Source organism: Entelurus aequoreus, linkage group LG10 (genome assembly GCF_033978785.1).
Source record: "Entelurus aequoreus isolate RoL-2023_Sb linkage group LG10, RoL_Eaeq_v1.1, whole genome shotgun sequence".
Taxonomy (NCBI): domain Eukaryota; kingdom Metazoa; phylum Chordata; class Actinopteri; order Syngnathiformes; family Syngnathidae; genus Entelurus; species Entelurus aequoreus.
The window spans coordinates 36,634,982-36,656,752 of record NC_084740.1 but is presented as its reverse complement, the minus strand read 5'-3'; the positions used below and the strand labels follow the sequence as shown (position 1 = coordinate 36,656,752).

The 21,771-nt window shown below is 40.5% G+C and overlaps 2 protein-coding genes and 1 non-coding gene across 3 annotated transcripts in view; 1 reads left to right on the top strand and 2 right to left on the bottom strand.

The window, feature by feature from the left end:
* The window catches only part of spint2 (serine peptidase inhibitor, Kunitz type, 2), a 15,097-nt gene extending 9,417 nt beyond the window's left edge, over positions 1–5,680 (top strand). The window contains exons 2-11 of the mRNA XM_062060689.1: positions 2,552–2,722; positions 3,261–3,338; positions 3,797–3,829; positions 3,990–4,013; positions 4,228–4,389; positions 4,448–4,498; positions 4,563–4,730; positions 4,799–4,843; positions 4,915–5,026; positions 5,096–5,680. Of these exons, the coding sequence (XP_061916673.1) occupies positions 2,552–2,722; positions 3,261–3,338; positions 3,797–3,829; positions 3,990–4,013; positions 4,228–4,389; positions 4,448–4,498; positions 4,563–4,730; positions 4,799–4,843; positions 4,915–5,026; positions 5,096–5,180 (929 nt within the window). The 3' untranslated portion in view covers positions 5,181–5,680. The remainder of the gene's footprint in view (positions 1–2,551; positions 2,723–3,260; positions 3,339–3,796; positions 3,830–3,989; positions 4,014–4,227; positions 4,390–4,447; positions 4,499–4,562; positions 4,731–4,798; positions 4,844–4,914; positions 5,027–5,095) is intronic.
* Positions 2,780–2,867, bottom strand: trnar-ucu (transfer RNA arginine (anticodon UCU)). Its single transcript is given in 2 exon segments — positions 2,780–2,815; positions 2,831–2,867. It is a non-coding gene; the product is annotated as a tRNA-Arg (tRNA).
* LOC133658541 (solute carrier family 35 member F2-like) lies at positions 4,966–21,771 on the bottom strand. The gene is made up of 8 exons (XM_062060699.1): positions 19,478–21,771; positions 19,224–19,399; positions 13,910–14,037; positions 13,657–13,816; positions 13,413–13,569; positions 10,420–10,472; positions 10,182–10,336; positions 4,966–5,884 (listed from the first exon to the last, which is right to left on the bottom strand). Exons 1-8 carry the CDS (start codon positions 19,555–19,557, stop codon positions 5,705–5,707), a joined length of 1,089 nt encoding a protein of 362 aa, XP_061916683.1. The 5' UTR covers positions 19,558–21,771; the 3' UTR covers positions 4,966–5,704.

Genomic DNA, 21,771 nt, shown 5'->3' with positions numbered 1-21,771 from the left:
TGCTGTCTGTGAGAAGCAGACACAAGAAGGAGTGGGAAGAGCCTGTCGTGTAATGCCAGCAGCTAAAAGCAACTGCGTGAGAATGTATACTCGACTGTGTTGAAGGTGTGCTGGAAAATGCGGAACGGAAATTAGAGAGCAGCAGAAAAGTGTAATGTATTTTTTAAATCGGTGCGTTGGAAAACACGGACCGGAATTTTTTTTAAAACAGGATCTGGATCGGCATTTTCCCATGCCTTGCCGATACGCATTTTTTGGCAAATATCGGTGGCCGATCAGATCCAAATATCGGCTCGGGACATCCCTAGTTACGGTGCGGATGTTCTCCCGAAATGTGTTTGTCATCCTTGTTCGGTGTGGGTTCAGTGTGGCGCATATTTGTAATTTGTAACCGTGTTAAAGTTGTTTATACGGCCACCCTCCGTGTGACCTGTATGGCTGTTGACCAAGTATGGCTTGCATTCACTTATGTGTGTGTAAAAGCTGCATATATTATGTGACTGGGCCCGCACGCTGTTTGTATGGAGGAAAAGTGGACGTGACGACAGGTTGTAGAGGACACTAAAGGCAGTGCCTTTAAGGCACGCCCCCAATATTGTTGTCCGGGTGGAAATCGGGAGAAATTCGGGAGAATGGTTGCCCCGGGAGGGGCACTGAAATTCGGGAGTCTCCTGGGAAAATCGGGAGGGTTGGCAAATATGGACTCCAGTGTAAACACACACACATGCCTCGACATCCCTTGCATGCGCACTTCCATAAAGTAAAAACAAAGGAAGTTGACCGGGACGAAGTCGCTACTACGACAAAATAAAATAAGTCGCCACACCTTAAAAATAAACGTTTTTTTACGTGAAAATAAATACAAATAATATAATGTACGGGAGATTTATTTTTCAACTCTCATGTAAGCAAATGCACCACAGCGTCAATTCCAGTCCAACAATCGCTATTTCTTTGGAATCAACATTAATATTCGTATATTACATATAGACTATTTGTGCACTATTGACAAGTGAGGCACTGAAAATTCGGTCGTCTTAAATACTTTGCTCACTGAAACCGGATGTTGTGATGAAATATCAACTTCTGCTGGCGACTGCGCACACGAATGACGTAGCTCGCCCTGAAGTCACATTTGAAAAGATCAGATTCAGGACTACCTCCTGATGTGGCCTGGATCTGATGGCAAAAGATCAGATTTGAAGCACTTTGGAGCGTTCAGACTGGCAAAAAGATATCACTTGAAGACCAAAAACATCATATTTGGTGTCCTCCAAAAGGAGTCGGAAAGATTAGAGATGTTAAATTCAACACGCACACACGGAGCGCATACAAGCTGAAACCATGTGGAGAGCAAGAATGGCAAAAAACAGCAATTTTTTTACCTGCTACAACAGTGGTCCCCAACCTTTTTCTAACTGCAGACCGGTCAACGCTTGAAAATTTGTCCAATGGACCGGGGGGTATTTTTTATTTTATTTTTTGTCATACAAAAATACAATCATGTGTGCTTACAGACTGTATCCCTGCAGACTGTATTGATATATATTGATATATAATGTAGGAACCAGAAATATTAATAACAGAAAGAAACAACCCTTTTTGTGTGAATGAGTGTAAATGGGGGAGGGAGGTTTGTTGGGTTGGTGCACTAATTGTAAGTGTATCTTGTGTTTTTTATGTTGATTTAATAAAAAAATAAATACAATTTTTTTTTTTCTTGTGCGGTACCAATCGATCCACGGACCAGTACCGGGCCGCGGCCTGGTGGTTGGGGACCATACTTTTAGCTGTAGTATTTTCAGTATCACAGACCATGAGTGGTAACCCTAAATCATGACAAATTTAATGTCAATAAAGCTTTCTATTACATTGTAACTTAATCCTAGATTATGGCCGGCTATATGTACAATTGTACATTGTTCAATAAGAAGTATGTTTAATGTATCATAAGATTTTCTGTTACAATGAAGGCAAAAATTAATTTTTTTCTGGTCCCCATTATTTTGAAACACAAAATATTGGTATGGGACAACCCTATTGTATGTTGTATATATTAGTCATCTTTCTTTTACCACAGTGACCCCTGCTGGTCACTGTTGCGCTGCTTCTGAACTCTCCGCTTTTTTTAGTTGCCCTGCTCACCAACAACCCTGCACTGACACGTCCAAGTTACAATCTTTTTTTTTTTAAATTTATTAACAAAAAGTAGTGCGATATATTACCATATTAAAAAAAAAAAGTGTACCCTTAAAATAAATATTTAATTGAATAAACTCTTTTTTTGACGCGTCAAAACAAAAAGGTATTTTTATAACAAAGTCACCTAGTTTTGTTTTCATGTTCTTTTAACAAAAGTATTTTGTTCACTAACTTCCTTGTTGCTTCACTTATGTAGAAGTCAAACATTTCTAGTCATAACAATTGACAACAAAGATCAGTGTTTGTTTATTTGACATTGCCACCTAGTGGCCTGGCAGGCACATTACATGCTACCATTTTCTTCATGCAGCATTCATTTTTATGTAACGTGTGTGTGATGTTGTTGCAGCTCTCTGTCGGCAGCCCATGAAAGTTGGCTCGTGTCGCGCGGCCTTCCCCAAGTTTTACTACGACGTGGCCAACCAGACGTGCCGCAGCTTCACCTACGGCGGCTGCGAGGCCAACGACAACAACTTCGACACGCTGGAAGAGTGCCAGACCACCTGCAGCGGCGTCACAGGTCACATGTTTGGTCTTGTCTCTTCATGTCAGCAATTGTTGACAAAAAAAAAAATGTCGACTCTGGTGGGACTCGAACCCACAACCTTTGAATGGCCTCAGCAGTCTCTAGAAGTCCAACGCGCTATCCATTGCGCCACAGAGCCTCATGTTTCATGCAGGGGAGGGGCGCCTCAGGCTCCTACTACTGCTGAGGGGGAGGGGGGGGGGGTTGCTAAAGGTCAGAGGTCACAGCTGTCTGCCCACCAAAGAATGAAAGAGGGACTCTTGTTAAAATGTCCTCAAAAGTTACACAACTTCCTGGCAACATTGCTACTAACTTTGTTTGACCAGGCGGGGGCAGTGTTTCATTCTGGGAAATTGTATTAAAAATAATAGTAATATTAATCACAGTAATACTAACTATATTATACAGTCATAAATCATTGATATTATTTTTACTAATATTTAAAAAAAAATTAAATTTATTTTATTAATATTTTTTTAGTTTAGGGGACTTTTTTTTTTAAGACTAAAAATGTCTGTGGTCTTGCCCTTAGGTTCCATCCTCCCAGATGTGTCCGCGCTTCCCAATCAGCAGAAGTCTGCTCGGATGGTTCTGCCCTTCAACTATCCAGGTAAATATTGGGCACATTTACATTGTTTTCTTTAAATGTTTACATGACGTCATTTGTGTTGTTTAAAATCTCTTAAAACATGGCTGATGTCGCATTCCAGAAAACTGGGAAATCAGGAATTTCCAACCTGATTTGAAAAAAAATTCATTTTACTTTATTGCTAATACACCATGAATTGATTTAAGTGGACCCCGACTTAAAGAAGTTGAAAAACTTATTGGGGTGTTACCATTTAGTGGTCAATTGTACGGAATATGTACTGAACTGTGCAATCTACTAATAAAAGTCTCAATCAATCAATCAAAAACACATTACATTATCACACTTTTTTGTTTATGAAAGGTTTGACTTCCAAGTGTAATATTTCCAACTTCCCAGCAAACTTGAATGCAACACAAGCACAGAATCAAAAGCAGATGAACCTAAGGTGTGTGTGTGTGTGTGTGTGTGTGTTGCAGCGGTGCAGAACGATGATGTCGCTGATGAAAAAGGTGACAACTGAGTGATTCTTGCTCTTGTTTTCTAATTGAAACATTGATCAATGATTGATTGGTGGGAAAACAGAACAAGTTGATGTTTAACGTGTGTGGGAATGAGGTGTGTAAACAAGGTGTGTAACTGTTGGTGTCATGTGACTTCTTTCTCCTCCAGTGATGTCTTCTGAAGAATATTCTGGTATGTTCAAAGTTTTATGTTGTTAACTCTAACAGCAAAATAAGAAGTGGAACCTCTCCTACTGTAAGACATTTACCATTGCTAGTGTAGCGCTTCACACAGTCTGAAGGCGGTGTTCTAACCAAGTTCATTAATTCAGAGTTGTAGTGAAGTCTTGAGCAGTTTGATGGTTGTGGTTGTTGACGGCGGCGTGTGCTCGCTGTGGGCCAATCAGAGAGCTGCGAGGCACAGCCAGTGGCGGGGCCTTGCCGTGCGGCCTTCAGACACTGGTACTACGACAGGAAGGCGGGGGTGTGCAAGGCGTTTATCTACGGCGGCTGCAGAGGCAACAAGAACAACTACGAGAGCCAGCAGAGCTGCTTGGACACCTGCCAAGGTTAGTGCTGTGACTCGCTCACACGCCGCCGTCACTTCCTAACTTGTCTCTCCTGCAGTGACCGTGTTGACGTCCAAGAGATTTGTGCCATCTTACGGCCAGCGCTCAGGTAATCTATTACTTCACTGACCACTAAATATTACTAGTAACATGAAATATGTTTATGTTCTCAGAAGAGTGCGATTCAGCTCCTGACCCGGGTCCTTGTCGCGCCGCCTTCCCCGTCTACTACTACGATGACGACACAGACAGCTGCAGGCCTTTTATTTACGGGGGTTGCCATGGAAACCAGAACCGCTACAAGAGCACCGAGGAGTGCATGGCTCGCTGCAGCACGGACGGTGGGTGCGCTTTTATTTTGACGTCACACTTACGGTCTCGTCTAATGTTGACGCTGTTGGTCCCTCAGGTGCCTTCGAGGGGCTGAACAGAGGGCGGAGTCGCTGGACTGCAGGTGGGTTCTGGTTCTGCGGTTCCATGGTCACGACTGAGGACTTGTCTTCATCAGTGTCCTCCTTATTGCAGCTTTCTTCGTCCTGCTGGCGCTGGCGGCCATCTGCGTCCTGCTGGTGACCGCGCTCATCGTCGCCACTATGCTGAGACGCCTGCCGTTCTCCCGCAGTTCCTCCATCATCAGGTAGGTGGCGCCCTGACCTGAGGTTGTGGGCGGAGTTTTATGCTGACGTGTGACACGTTATCTCCTCAGTGACAAGGAGGAGCTTCTGCCAGACGAGCAATCCTCTCAAGAGTCTCTGGACTGCCCCGACACCCCCACAGGGACCACTGCCTGAGGGCCCCAAAGCTCATGACTTCCACTACAAGTGGTTGAGCACCACCACGTGCCTCAGCAGACACCTGGAGTTTCTCCTTCATTGATCATTTTCTGCAGCTCAGTAAGATAACCAAAATGTTATATAGTGGAATAATATAAACATGTTAGTTTACATTGGGTCTATCAGATAGTGTACCTAATGAAGTGGCTGGTGAATGATTCTACTTCCTGTCTTTCAGCTGACAAGCGGTTTAAAAAGCTTGACTTTATTGGTGTTTGAACATTTCCAATGAGTTTATCACGTGACACATTTTAATCTGTACTTTTTAATCATTTATCTGATTTTTATGGTTTTATAGGAATCAATTTTATGTATATTGCTGCCCATCAGGACATCATAAGTTGTCATTTTTGGTGTGACTATTCATTAAAAACATGTATTTCTGTCTAAACTGTAATAAATTACAATAAAATTGTAACGCTGTGTAAAAGTTTGAATAAACAAAATCAGTCACAATGTAACGAAGTATAACAAATACTTGTTCACATTTTAGTGCAGACTGTGACATCAGTGCTTATCTTTTGCTCCTCTTCCTGTTTGGTGGCGTTGGCATGGCGACCCGCCGGGCAGGTTGGGTCGGGGCTTGTGGGCGTGGGCACAGCGTTGAAGGTGGTGAAGCCAATGAGGATGACCACCAGTGACACCAGGTACAGTGCAGAAAACTAAGGGGGAGGGAGAGTTACTTTATTACTTTCATCACGACCCCGAGACCAATCCTAGCTCCAACATGGCTGCAGCTACCGAGCATTAACAGCCAATTTGCTTGAAAGATTGCTGATTAACGCCTTGCATTGCTTCTCACCCAACTCAGATACCCCCTCTGACTGAAAAGTGTTTATTTTTAGTCCCACAGGTGACAAGCTAGATGTTACTCCATATCTCCATACACAGTGTGGAGCCGCTCCCCTAAGTTAGAAATAATCACCTCCATTACGGAAAATAAACTGCATTTCTTAGTATATTAAGTAATATTATCACTGGAGGGCAAGGCTAATAAACATGTTACACCAAGAGAAATCCAGGAGCAGGCATGCTAAGCTAACAGCTAAACTGGCCTTAAACAACAATAAGTAAGAAGTGTTACAGTAAAATAAGCAGTTATTAACAGGAAATGAACACGTAGATTAATAAGCGTTAGAACCATAAATTGGTGGTGTCGACACCAAGGGTAATACTACTAGCGTGAATAGAAGGATAATATTTTCTCAATGTTTACACATTCAGAGAATAATTCCTTAGGCACAGGTGGACTGAGGGTGAAAACCAAAACATTTAAAAGAGTACCGTATTTTTCAGAGTATAAGTCGCACCCGCCGAAAATGCATAATAAAGAAGGAAAAAAAACATAAGTCACACTGGAGTATAAGTTGTGGCGTGTGCAGCCCTTTGAGACACTTGTGATTTAGGGCTATATAAATAAACATTGATTGATTGATTGAAGTCGCATTTTTGGGGGAAATGTATTTGATAAAAGCCAACAATAGACATTTGAAAGGCAGTTTAAAATAAATAAAGAATAGTGAACAACAGGCTGAATAAGTGTACGTTATATGAGGCATAAATAACCAACTGAGAACGTGCCTGGTATGTTAACGTAACATATTATGGTAAGAGTCATTCAAATAACTATAACATATAGAACATGCTATACGTTTACCAAACAATCTGTCACTCCTAATCGCTAAATCCCATGAAATCTTATACGTCTAGTCTCTTACGTGAATGAGCTAAATATTTTTTGATATTTTACGGTAATGTGTTAATAATTTCACACATAAGTCGCTCCTGAGTATAAGTCGCACCTCCGGCCAAACTATGAAAAAAAAACTGCGACTTATAGTCCGAAAAATACGGTAGTAGATTTTAGATTAGTAGTTTTGCTCAACAATCGTATGTAAGAAAATACAATAATGAAGTAGTTTAAATATTGTGTTGATAGTCAAAATGGTCGATAGCATTTGCCACAAAATACATTATAAAAATATACATTTCTACATATGATGGGAATGGTCAGCATACAGCCCTGATCAAAAGAAAAAATCCTTCGTTGGAATTCCAACCTTGAGTCTCGCTTGAGTCCAACACTGGCACCCTGGATCTGATCCCAATTATAGCGCAAACATGTGCTGGAACCCACACCAAATCAAGCCCAAACCCAATACTACATTTAACCCTAGCTCCGCTATGCAGAACCTATCCAAGCTCCAACATTATTAACCCTAACCCAGCTTCAACCCAATCGTAGCCTGAAAGGGGAAGTTAACTTTTTTAAGACTGTTCATTCACAATCCTTATGTGAGACAGCTTTTGTTATTTTATGCATTCATATTTTTTAAAGCACGGATGAAGTGGCTAACAACAAAGATAATTGAAATTCTATGCCCTCTAAAAACATCCCGAAACTGCCAACAATACTCTATTTACATCTCATAGTTGAATATTAACTAAGCGTTAGTGATATTATTATAAGCGCTAACGTTAAGGAAGTACTTTTAGCAGCACCGGGATCACAGAGAGCGAACTAGCTCGTGCTGCTATATTGACATGGTGAGCTGCTGAGTTGGGTTAAAGTTGATTCCTGATTATAAATCATGCCTCTTACCTGGAAAGTAGAATGTCGTGGCCATAAACCGAGAAGTTGGTCAACTTTGACATTCAATTTAGACCTTGATATGGCGAGAAAGGGTCGAAAAGGCGCTCGACTTATGATTGATTATTCATCTAAACAGGGAAGATATAAACATCCCATCAGTCGGCATCCCAGTGAGAGCAGACATTGCACAGTAAGTGACTGTTGCATTATGTTCGTAGTTTATTTCTTGTTTAGCACTTAGCAACACTGCTACTTGCTGGATCTGCTTATCACGCAGTATCTAAAACTTACAGCTCATCCTCCTTATATTCAGCTAGGGGTGTAACGGTACGTGTATTTGTATTGAACCGTTTCGGTACGGGGGTTCCGGTTCGGTTCGGAGGTGTACCGAACGAGTTTCCACACGGACATATTAAGTAGCGTAACGCACGTTGTGTAAACAATGCACACCGAGGCACAACACACGGCATGCTAGCAGCTAACGGGCTAGGATAGACTGACCATACGTCCTCTTTTCACCGGACATGTCCTCTTTTGCGGAGCTGTCAGGGCGGAGTTTCTTAAATGCCTCAAATGTCCGGCATTTTGAGTTAGGGTTGCGTGTATTTTCAATGTACGTTTAGGGTTAAGAAGGGGTTAAAAACAAAACAAATTGTGCGCTCAACAACATTGGTGAGGGAGGGGCAGCGACAGAGAGAGCGAGAGAGTTATGATAAACGCGCATGCGTCGCCAGGCTCTGCTTTTTATCCATAGATTTATCACATTTAATTTTGTATTATCTATAGCAGGGGTGTCAAAAGTGTGCCCCGGAGGCCATTTGCGGCCCACAGCTAATGTTTTAAAGGCCCACGGCACATTCTAAAAATACTATTAAAATAAACAAAAACATAACAAAAGTGAAATAAAAAAGCTTAAAGGTTAAATGTAATTTAGAAAAAGTTGCAATGTTGACTAATAAAACAAAGCTGTTTTTTCTCTTTCAAACTGTCATTGCTCAAAACATAATATTGAATCAAAATTAGAGATGTTTTAAAATGTAATATCGGAAATTATCGGTATCGTTTTTTAAATTTAATTAAATCAACATAAAAAACAAGATACACTTACAATTAGTGCACCAACCCAAAAAACCTCCCTCCCCCATTTACACTCATTCACACAAAAGGGTTGTTTCTTTCTGTTATTAATATTCTGGTTCCTACATTATATATCAATATATATCAATACAGTCTGCAAGGGATACAGTCCGTAAGCACACATGATTGTGCGTGGATAGTACTAACCTTTAACAGTTAATTTGACTAATTTTCATTAATTACTAGTTTCTATGTAACTGTTTTTATATTGTTTTACTTTCTTTTTTATTCAAGAAAATGTTTTTATTGATCTTATTTCATTAATTTGTTTAAAAAGGACCTTATCTTCACCATACCTGGTTGAACAAATTAGGCATAATAATGTGTTAATTCCACGACTGTATATATCGGTATCGGTAATTAAGAGTTGGACAACATCCGATATCAGCAAAAAGCCATTATTTGACATCCCTCATGAAAATCAATGTTATTATGAATTATTGACCTATCCAAGGTTCCGATTACTTAACATCAAATATTCCACTAAGAAAAATATTTTTGGTGGAAGATTTTGCAAATTTGGTAAATAAATAACCGAAAAATGTATATTTTGTTGTTTTCTTACTGTACCGAAAATGAACCGAACCTTGACCTCTAAACCGAGTTACGTACTTAACCAAAATGTTTGTGTACCGTTACACCCCTACATTCAGGCTCAAAAATATAAGGTTCTGGATCATCATTTGTCCCAAAGTAGTCTTTGTTGTCTCTCATGAAGTCTGTCATGATTAGTAGTGTTGCTGTTGAAGGGAAAAGCCAACATGGTGAAGCGTCTGTGAAATTAACACGCCGCCGTATGCTTGAAATGAGCAAAGTACGTAAATATTACACGTTATTATGAATGTTACTACATTACATATATACTTACAGCGTGTATATAAAATGTTGATGGAGGTTTTTGGATGTTTTATAGAATGCTTTACAGGCGGAATAGAGCGATTCCCATTACCTCCATTTTTAGCTGACTCTTGCTGGTGTTTATGAGTTAGAATACATACAAAACATGTGTTCTTGTCTCACATAAGTATTGTGAACGATAGACACAATTCCCCCCAAAAAATGTCAACCTAACTCTAATCAGAAGTCAACCTTGAGCCTCACGTGTGAATGCTAAATCCTAACCAGAGTTGCTACTCTGTGTGCAAAGTGCTGACAGCAACAATCACTTATTAACTCTTTAGTGTCACTCTGACCTGTTGGGTAAGTTAGTCATCATCATCATCACTCACGCTGTAGTGAAAGAGGAAGATGCCACAAAAGAGGCCGAAGAGGTCAGAGGTCAGCATGCTCAGGTTGACGGCGGTGGCGCTGCTCTTCTTCATCACCACGGGCATGAAGCTGTACAAGGCAAACATGCAGGACGCAAAGGCCGCCAAGAGGAGCGCTGGAGAGGACGAAACATTCAGAGTCAGGAGCGATGCATGCTGGGAAGAACAGGTCATGTGATGTCGTGTCGCTCACACTCACCCACTTGCCAGCTCCAACGGATGGCGGCCACCTGGTGGCGCTCCAAGATGACCCTGAAATGAAGAAACCAAGAACTGACATGTTTGCATCTTTACTTATATATAATAATACACTTACTTACATACTGTATGAACACTCGCATCAGTACACTTACATATGCACACTTACGTATGAACACTTACGTCTGCACACTTGCATAATTGAGCATACCTCCATATGTGCACTTGCATAAGTATACTTACATATGCACACTTGCACAATTGAGCATACTTACATATGCACACTTGCATAGTTGAGCATATTCACATAAGCACACTTGCATAATTGAGCAAAACTTACATATGCACACTTACATAATTGAACATACTTATACATATGCGCACTTGCACAATTGAGCATACTTACATATGCACACTTGCACAATTGAGCATACTTACATATGCACACTTGCACAATTGAGCATACTTACATATGTACACTTGCATAATTGAGCATACTTACATGTGCACTTGCATATTTGAGCACATTTATATAAGCACACTTGCATATTTGAGCACATTTACATAAGCACACTTGCAAAATTGAGCATACTTACATATGCACACTTGCAAAATTGAGCATACTTACATATGCACACTTGCATAATTGAGCATACTTACATATGCATACTTGCATAATTGAGCATACTTACATATGCACACTTGCAGAATTGAGCATACTAACATATGCACGCTTGCAGAATTGAGCATACTTACATATGTGCACTTGCATCAGTATACTTACATATGCACACTTGCATAATTGAGCATACTTACATATGCACACTTGCAGAATTGAGCATACTTACATAAGTGCACTTGCATCAGTATACTTAAATATGCACACTTGCAGAATTGAGCATACTTACATGTGCACTTGCATAGTTGAGCACATTTACATACGCACACTTGCATAACTGAGCACACTTACATATGCACACTTGCATAATTGAGTACGCTTAGATATGCACACTTGCATAATTGAGCATACTTACATATGCACACTTGAATAATTGAGCATACTTACATATGAACACTTACAAATGAACACTTGCATCATTATACTTACATATACACACTTGCATAATTGAGCATACTTGCATGTGCACTTGCATAATTGAGCACATTTACATAAGCACACTTGCATAATTGAGCACACTTACATAAGCACACTTGCATAATTGAGCACACTTAGATATGCCCACTAGCATAATTGAGCACACTTAGATATGCCCACTAGCATAATTGAGCACACTTAGATATGCCCACTAGCATAATTGAGCACACTTAGATATGCACACTTGCAAAATTGAGCATACTTACATATGCACACTTGCATAATTGAGCATACTTACATATGCACACTTGCATAATTGAGCATACTTACATATGCACACTTGCATAATTGAGCATACTTACATATGCACACTTGCATAATTGAGCATACTTACATATGCACACTTGCATAATTGAGCATACTTACATATGCACACTTGCATAATTGAGCATACTTACATATGCACACTTGCATAATTGAGCATACTTACATATGCACACTTGCATAATTGAGCATACTTACATATGCACACTTGCATAATTGAGCATACTTACATATGCACACTTGCATAATTGAGCATACTTACATATGCACACTTGCAGAATTGAGCATACTTACATATGCACACTTGCAGAATTGAGCATACTTACATATGCACACTTGCAGAATTGAGCATACTTACATATGCACGCTTGCAGAATTGAGCATACTTACATATGTGCACTTGCATCAGTATACTTACATATGCACACTTGCAGAATTGAGCATACTTACATATGCACACTTGCAGAATTGAGCATACTTACATAAGTGCACTTGCATCAGTATACTTACATATGCACACTTGCAGAATTGAGAATACTTACATGTGCACTTGCATAATTGAGCACATTTACATAAGCACACTTTCATAATTGAGCACACTTAAATATGCACACTTGCATAATTGAGCATACTTACATATGCACACTTGAATAATTGAGCATACTTACATATGAACACTTACAAATGAACACTTGCATCAGTATACTTACATATACACACTTGCATAATTGAGCATACTTGCATGTGCACTTGCATAATTGAGCACATTTACATAAGCACACTTGCATAATTGAGCACACTTAGATATGCCCACTAGCGTAATTGAGCACACTTAGATATGCACACTTGCATAATTGAGCATACTTCCATTTGCACACTTGCATAATTGAGCATACATACACTACCGTTCAAAAGTTTGGGGTCACCCAAACAATTTTGTGGAATAGCCTTCATTTCTAAGAACAAGAATAGACTGTCGAGTTTCAGATGAAAGTTCACTTTTTCTGGCCATTTTGAGCGTTTAATTGACCCCACAAATGTGATGCTCCAGAAACTCAATCTGCTCAAAGGAAGGTCAGTTTTGTAGCTTCTGTAACGAGCTAAACTGTTTTCAGATGTGTGAACATGATTGCACAAGGGTTTTCTAATCATCAATTAGCCTTCTGAGCCAATGAGCAAACACATTGTACCATTAGAACACTGGAGTGATAGTTGCTGGAAATGGGCCTCTATACACCTATGTAGATATTGCACCAAAAACCAGACATTTGCAGCTAGAATAGTCATTTACCACATTAGCAATGTATAGAGTGTATTTCTTTAAAGTTAAGACTAGTTTAAAGTTATCTTCATTGAAAAGTACAGTGCTTTTCCTTCCTTTTGAATGGTAGTGTACATATGCACACTTACATATGAACACTTGCATCAGTATACTTCCATCTGCACACTTACATAATTAAGCACTTACATATGCACACTTACATAACTAAGCACACTTACATATGCACACTTACATATGCACACTTGCATCTGAACACTTGCATCTGAACACTTGCATAATTGAGCACACTTACATCTGCACGCTGCTGATGGCGGTGCCAAAGAGGCCCACCATGCCTAAGAACTCCACCCGGCTGTGCTTCTTCACCGTGTACTCCTGACACACGTTGGACATGCCATAGAGCGTGGCGCTGAGCAGCACCAGGCCGTCACCTAGCAGCATGTTGGCGGCTGAAAGCAGACGTTTAGAAGGTGCAGCATCTTGACTAACTTGGTGGATGCACTTGATGGTCAGCGAGGGAAACAAAGTCTTCTTACTGGAGCCTTGGTCCCTCCCAGCTAGCAGGTCAGCCCCCACCATGGCGCCCACACCGAGCAGACAGATGCACACGGCCACGTAATGGACAGGCCGGTATCGGGTCTTCAGAACCCAGTAGGAAAGAACCATCACCACTGGGATCACAAAGCAGTCCAGCAGCTGCCGGCCCAAAACAAACATGTTCAGTCCGAAGAACACCGTACAGGTCTGACACTACACAGCACTGTGGTACTTTGTGGTACTGTGGCCCACCTGCACACTGGTGAGGGTGGTGTACTGGTAGGCTCTGACCACAGCGTAGTTGGCCTCCACGTCCACCAGGCCCAGCAGAAAGTACTGGAACCAGCGACTCCTCGCAATCTGAAAGAGATTTCCAGCCCCTTCCATTTTAAAGGGGAACACCTGGTTGACAGCACTTTGGACTCTTTACAAGAACACCAACACTCAACATGGACTTCAACACATCACCAGGAGGCACCAATATTGTCATGTTGAATATGACAGTGCTTCTCTATTTGTTTGGTCATTCACCCCCTTGGAGAAATCATTTTTGGCGCTTAATATTTTAGCAATTTCTTGTCTGAAACCACAATTTAAAGCTAAGACTACGTTTACACTGCAGGCCAAACTGGCCCAAATCGGATTTTTTCCAGCTGACTGTAAAATGTGGTCTTTATCAGACTCTAGTGTAAACGCACACAGGCCCCAATGTGGCCTTGATGTCACTTGCATGCGCACTATGATAAAGTGAAAACAAAGGAAGTTGACCAGGAGGAAGTTGCTACTACTACAAAATAAAACAAAAGTCACAACAACTTAAAAATGTGTGGTTTTATTATGTGAAGGTAAATGCATGTAATATAAAGTATGAATGGATGTATATAGTGTAATACAGACCTGGGCAATTATTTTGACTTGAGGGACAAATTTAGAGAAAAAAATGTGTCTGGGGGCCGGTATATCTATTTTTAGGAACACTAATACAAAACCTCACAATAATGTCTGATTGAATGCTAAAAACGTTATGACAGACCGCCTTAAAGGCCTGCTGAAATGAAATGTTCTTATTTAAACGGGGATAGCAGGTCCATTCTATGTGTCAAACTTGATCATTTCGCGATATTGCCATACTTTTGCTGAAAGGATTTAGTAGAGAACATCGACGGTAAAGTTCGCAACTTTGGGTCGCTGATAAAAAAGCCTTGCCTGTACCAGAAGTAGCGTGACGTCACAGGTTGTGGAGCGCCTCACATCTGCACATTGTTTACAATCATTCCCACCAGCACCGAGAGCGATTCGGACCGAGAAAGCGACGATTACCCCATTAATTTGAGCGAGGATGAAAGATTCGTGGATGAGGAAAGTGAGAGTGAAGGATTAGAGTGCAGTGCAGGACGCCAGGATGTATCTTTTTTCGCTCTGACAGTAACTTAGGTACAAGGGCTCATTGGATTCCACACTTTCTCCTTTTTCTATTGTGGATCACAGAACTGTATTTTAAACCACCTCGGATACTATATCCTCTTGAAAATGAGAGTCGAGAACGCAAAATGGACATTCACAGTGACTTATCTCCACGACAATACAACGGCGAAGCACTTTAGCTACGGAGCTAACGTGATAGCATCGTGCTTAACTGCAGATAGAAACAGAAGAAATAAGCTCCTGACTGGAAGGATAGACAGAAGATCAACAATACTACTATTACTTCTACTATCAGGAGACACCGAACCAAACCCTGGACCTGTAACCACACGGTTAATGCTGTCCCGCCTGGCGAAGCCTAGCAATGCTGTTGCTAACGACGTCATTGAAGCTAACTTAGCTACGGGACCTCGACAGAGCTATGCTAACAACATTAGCTCTCCACCTACGCCATCCCTCATCTGCTCATCACCACCCGTGCTCACCTGCGTTCCAGCGATCGACGGCGCGACGGAGGACTTCACCACGATCCTTGGTGTGGTCGGCGGCCCGGAGACGGAGGAAGTCAACCCAGACACTGGTGAGGACAGCTGCGCGGCGGCGGACGGCGTTGTGTTGCTGTAGCCAGCCGCTAATACACCGATCCCACCTACAGCTTTCTTCTTTGCTGTCTTCATTGTTCATTAAACAAATTGCAAAAGATTCACCAACACAGATGTCCAGAATACTGTGGAATTTTGCGATGAAAACAGACGACTTAAGCTGGCCACCGTGCTGTTCCAAAATGTCTGCTACAATTCGTGACGTCATGCGCAATTTTCAGCCGGATATTTCCCGGGAAATTTAAAATTGCACTTTATAAGTTAACCCGGCCGTATTGGCATGTGTTGCAATGTTAAGATTTCATCATTGATATATAAACTATCAGACTGCGTGGTCGGTAGTAGTGGCTTTCAATAGGCCTTTAAGACACAGAATGGAATTTAAAAATGCTTTTTACTGAATGAGACACCCAGAATGTACATGAAAATAAAGAATGTGGGATTTACAATATTAACTATGAACGATAAAACACTGAATATTGACAACATACTGTATGAACGTCACACCCCCTTCGATCGACATATTTTACAATCAAGCGAAACGCAACAAAAATGCAACAAACACAGGAAAATACGAACGTGAAAAAAAAACCCACCTACAATCTGATACATCTCTAAGCTTTAGAACTTTGTTGTAAAAATCTCAGTCCGCGTCTGTCCCTGACACCCGCATTTCAGGCTGGCCGCTCTGGAAACACTGTGGAAACGCTCCCCACCCACACTGCTTGGTGCCTGGTCTGAGCTGCTGTGACTTAGATGACCATAGTAACTAATTAGATTACCATAGAAACTAGTATATCATGCAAAAGCGCAAATTCCAACCATTGAAATACTTTGTATAGTTGAAGACTTACGGTCATTAGAAAACATCACTGCACATCATAATGGCAGCTACACTTTCCATCTTAAAGATCTAAAAAATATATTTGGGAATGTAAAGCGGGCCCCCGGGCCTTAATTTGCCCAGGTGTGGTGTAATATATTAGGGAGGGTTGTAATCTTTTAATGTCTGTTAAGTAGAGGAGACACTGACATCAGCATAGATCTAAAAGATGTCTTTTTCAACTCACATGTAAGCAAATGAGCCAAAGCGTCAATTCCGGTCTTTCAACAATCGCTATTTATTCGGAATCAAAACATATAATCATACAGACTTTTGTTTGTGCACTATTGACAAGTCATGCACCGAAAATTTGGTCCCAAATAAAAACCGAAACCGGATGTTGTGATGAAATATCAACTTCCGCTGGCGACTGAGTCTTTCCGGTGCACACGAGTGACGTAGCTCGCCTAAAGCTGATGAAAATGTCACATTTAGGTCGCATTGCGTTTAGACTGAAGTCACATTTGAAAAGATCAGATTCCACTTGGATTCAGGACTACCTTCTGATGGCCCCGTTTACATTGCACACCAAATCAGATTTTTTTGCCCTCAAGTGACACATCAGATATTTTTTGCCAGTCTGAACGCTCCAAAGTGATTCAAATCTGATCATCTGCCATCAGATCCAGGCCACGTCAGGAGGTAGTCCTGAATCTGATCTTTTCAAATGAGACTTCAGTCTAAACGCAATGCGACCTGAATGCAACTTTTTTGTCAGCTTTGGGCGAGCTACGTAAACTTGTGTGCACAGTCGCCAGCGGAAGTGGATATTTCATCACAACATCCGGTTTATGTGAGCAAAGTCTATTTTCGACGGTTGAATTTTCAGTGCATCACTTGTCAGTAGTACACAAATAGGCTTTATGTAATACATGAATATATATTTTGATTCCAAAGAGTTAGCGACGTTGGAGGCCCGTAATTGACACTGTGGTGCATTTGCTTACATGGGAGTTGAAAAATAAATCTCACGTAGATCCACACTGATGTCAGTGTCTCCTCTACTTAATATTACAACTAGAGATGTCCGATAATATCGCCCGATAAATTCTTTAAAATGTAACATGGGAAATTATCGGTATCAGTTTCAAAATTATCGGTATCTGTTTCAAAAATTAAAATGTATGACTTTTTAAAACGCCGCTGTGTACACGGACGTAGGGAGAAGCACAGAGCGCCAATAAACCTTAAAGGCACTGCCTTTGCGTGCCAGCCCAATCACATAATATTTACGGCTTTTCACACACACACGTGAATGCAAAGCATACTTGGTCAACAGCCATACAGGTCACACTAAGGTTGGCCGTATAAACAACTGTAACAGTGTTACAGATATGCGCCACACTGTGAACCCACACCAAACAAGAATGACAAACACATTTCGAGAGAACAGCCGCACCGTAACACAACAGAACAAATACCCAGAACCCCTTGCAGCCCTAACTCTTCCGGAATACTACAATATACACCCCCGCTACCCCCTACCCAACCTCAACCGCCCCCGCCACCCCCCCAACCCTGCCCACCTCAACCTCCTAATGCTCTCTTAGGGAGAGCATGTCCCAAATTCCAAGCTGCTGTTTTGAGGCATGTTAAAAAAAATAATGCACTTTGTGACTTCAATAATAAATATGGCAGTGCCATGTTGGCATTTTTTTTCATAACTTGAGTTGATTTATTTTGGAAAAAACTTGTTACATTGTTTAATGCATCCAGCGGGGCATCACAACAAAATTAGGCATAATAATGTGTTAATTCCACGACTGTATATATCGGTATCGGTTGATATCGGTATCGGTAATTAAGAGTTGGACAATATCGGAATATCGGATATCGGCAAAAAATCCATTATCGGACATCTCTAATTACAACCCTCCCAAATATATTGCATTATATACATCCATTCATACATTATATTACATTCATTTACTTTCATGTAAAAAAACATTATTTTTAAGGTGTGGCGACTTTTATTTTATTTTGTAGTAGTAGTGACTTCCTACCGGTCAACTTCCTTTGTTTTCACTATCGAATTGCGCATGCAAGTGACATCAAGCCCACATTGGGGCCACATTTGGGCCCGTGTGCGTATACATTGTAGTCTGATAAAAAACACATTTTACTTGCAGTGTAAAAAGTCATCTGGAAAAAATCAATCTAAAAAAAATCTGATTTGGGCCACTTTGGCCTACAGTGTAAACGTAGTCAAGGTGGCCTGAATGTGATGTGAATAGATCAGATTTGAAGCACTATGGAGCTATAGACTGGCACAACAAATCCGATCTTTATAAAAAAAAAAATCAGATTTGGTGTACAGTGTACACAGGTCCTTTTTCCCTCTTGCAGAAAACACCATCAAACCACTTCTAATTTAGGTTCCTATTGAAAAATATACATATATATTTAGAATTTAGCAAGGTGGCAATAGTCAAGGATCGGCCGTGGTCCAGTAGTGACACTTTGATGATGTCACAGCTTTGTCAGAAAATATGTGTAATGATAACGTGAACGTTCCTAATACATCAACAATGACAATGTGCGCTTGCTTTGATGACATGTGTGCCAAACATATCAGGCAAGATACATGGTGGTGGTCTACCACTATAAGGTGAGAGTGCGCAGATGGTATCGCAAGGATGCTAATGAAGTGCATCACCTGGTCTGCAGAGCAGCATGGGGGCGTAGGTGGCACTGAGGAGCACGTAGTTGAGGAAGCTCTGCAGCATGGGCGTGTCCACGTGGAAGTCGGAGGTCAGGTACTGCGAGGCGACCGCCGTGCCGCACACCAGCACTGCCAGGCCCTGACCCATGGCCAGCGTCTTGGCCAGCTGCCTGTCACACACAAACACACACAACACACACAGGTTTACACTCCAGAGGTGAAGACGAGGGTGTGATGAGGTCACTCACCAGGTGAAAAGCTCTGCGATCCTCCCCCTGAGGTCCATGTGTGTTCGGGACGTCTCACCCTGCCGTGCTGCTGCAGCCATGCTAGAAGACGCACTAGAAGGACTTCTAGCACCTTCTTGAGTCTTCACTCGGCAGCAATCATTAACTGTGACGCTCTCGGAGGGCAAAGGTCAAACGTCAGCTTATTGCTGCGTGACCGTGCATAATTTGACCATAATGACGATGAAGTGCTTCCTCACATGCCGCTCTGTGATAACTCCCATTTAATCCGTTTTTTAAACTTCATGTAAAAGTCTGTTTTTTAAACTTCATGTAAAAGTAAGTTTTTAACAGGAATATATAGAAATATTTACAGGTCATTGTTTTTTAAAATTTTGTAAAAATATTAACAAACACTAAATTTAAAATGCAAAGCTTTATTTTCTCTTTTTGCTCTATTTGTGTATAATTTGATCCTCGCAATATGCCACGAACTAATAAAAAAGGAGGCGAAATGTGCAACCCGGGGCGGTACTTTGGCAACCATAGACTTCATTCATCCCGCTTTAGAGTAGAAAAAAACGGCAGCGCAGACACCAGATTTTAACCTTAAAAATAACCTTTTTTTCCCCTTTTTATAGTAATTCAGTGTAAAAACCACCAAAAATGTTACAATAAAATTCTGGTGACAATTATTTCACTGTAAAATGTATAGTGTTTTTCACACCAAATTACTGTAAAGGCAAAACAATACCACTTTTATTTTGACAGTAAAATTCTGGTGACTTATTACAGTTGTGGAATTTTTATTTTTTTTTCATTTACAGTACAGTAATGCGCTGTACTGTACAAAAAAAAACAAACATCTGTAGATTTCACAGTAAAAAAAATGGCAGCTTATTTACCAGAATTTTATTGTCAAATTTACAGTGGTTATTACTCCAAATCACTGTAAAATGGAAAAACTTTGTTTTAACGTGTTTTTTTTAAGTAATGCACTGTAAAAAAAATACCACTAGATTTTACAGTTAAAAAGATGGCAGCTTTGTCACCAGTTTTATTTTTCCATTTAATACACTGCAAAAAAAACCTTAAAAATAAATTTTTTCCACCCGTTTACAGTAATCCAGTGTAAAAACCGCCGTAAATTTTACGATAAAACTCTGGTGGCACTCCAGATATTTTTTTACAGTACTGTAAATGAAAAAAAATTGTCACAGTAAAACTGGCAGCTCAGTTGACAGAAACTTACCATAAACTTTAAGGTGTTTTTTTACACTGAAGACCTCTAATTGGAAAAACGGTACCACGGTTATTTTTACAGTAAGATTCTGATGACTGAGCTTCCATTTTTTTCGTTACTGTAAAATGGACACTCGTTTTTTCATGTAAAGTAATGCGTTGTAAATCTGTGGATTTCAGGGGAAAAGACTGGCAGTTTAGTCACCAGAATTTTCCCCTAACATTTACAGTGTACTGTTAAGTGAAAAACGCTAAAATTCTGGTGTCATGTAAGCAGGTCTCGTCGACTGAGCTGCCAGATTTTTTACTGTAAAATCTGCAGTTGTTGTTTTACAGTCTATTACTACCGGTACCACACTTTTTTACTGTAAAAAAAACTGCCAGCTCAGTAGCCAGAATTAAAAAAAACAGTAGTACTGTGTTTCCATTTACAGTAATATGTTGTAAAAAAATAAAAAAAACACAAATTTTACACTAAAATTCTGGCGACTAAGCTCTCAATTTTTTTCCGTAAAAAAAACATTGGTACCGTTTTTCCATTTACAGTATAGTAATATGTTGTACAAATACACTGTAGATTTTACAGTAAAGTTCTGGTGACTGAGTTGCCAGTTTTTATTTTAAAAATCTATTTTTTTTTTTTACAGTGGACATAAATTATATATATAATATTCAACTGAATAGGCAAATTCATATAATATTTGTTGTTACAAGCGACCCTCTGATGGCAGCCATAACGGCAACGTGGCCCTCAATGAAACGAGTTTGACACCCTTAGTTTAGAACCATACCAACGCATATAAGGTAGCAGAGTTCATCACATTCGATCGACGGCAACTAGTTATCCCTGCGGACATGCCATCAACAATTGTGTGAGCTTGAAAGAGGTCGGTATGAATATGAATACAATTTGGGAAACCATTTGGCGGGCCAAACCAAAACGACTTGGCAGGCGAAATTTGGCCCCGGGGCCCCACTTTGTGCACCCCTGAATTATACATTACATCCATCCCTTATATGTATTTCACATTGTTTTCTGTATGTAAAAATATAATCATGCAAACATAAAATGT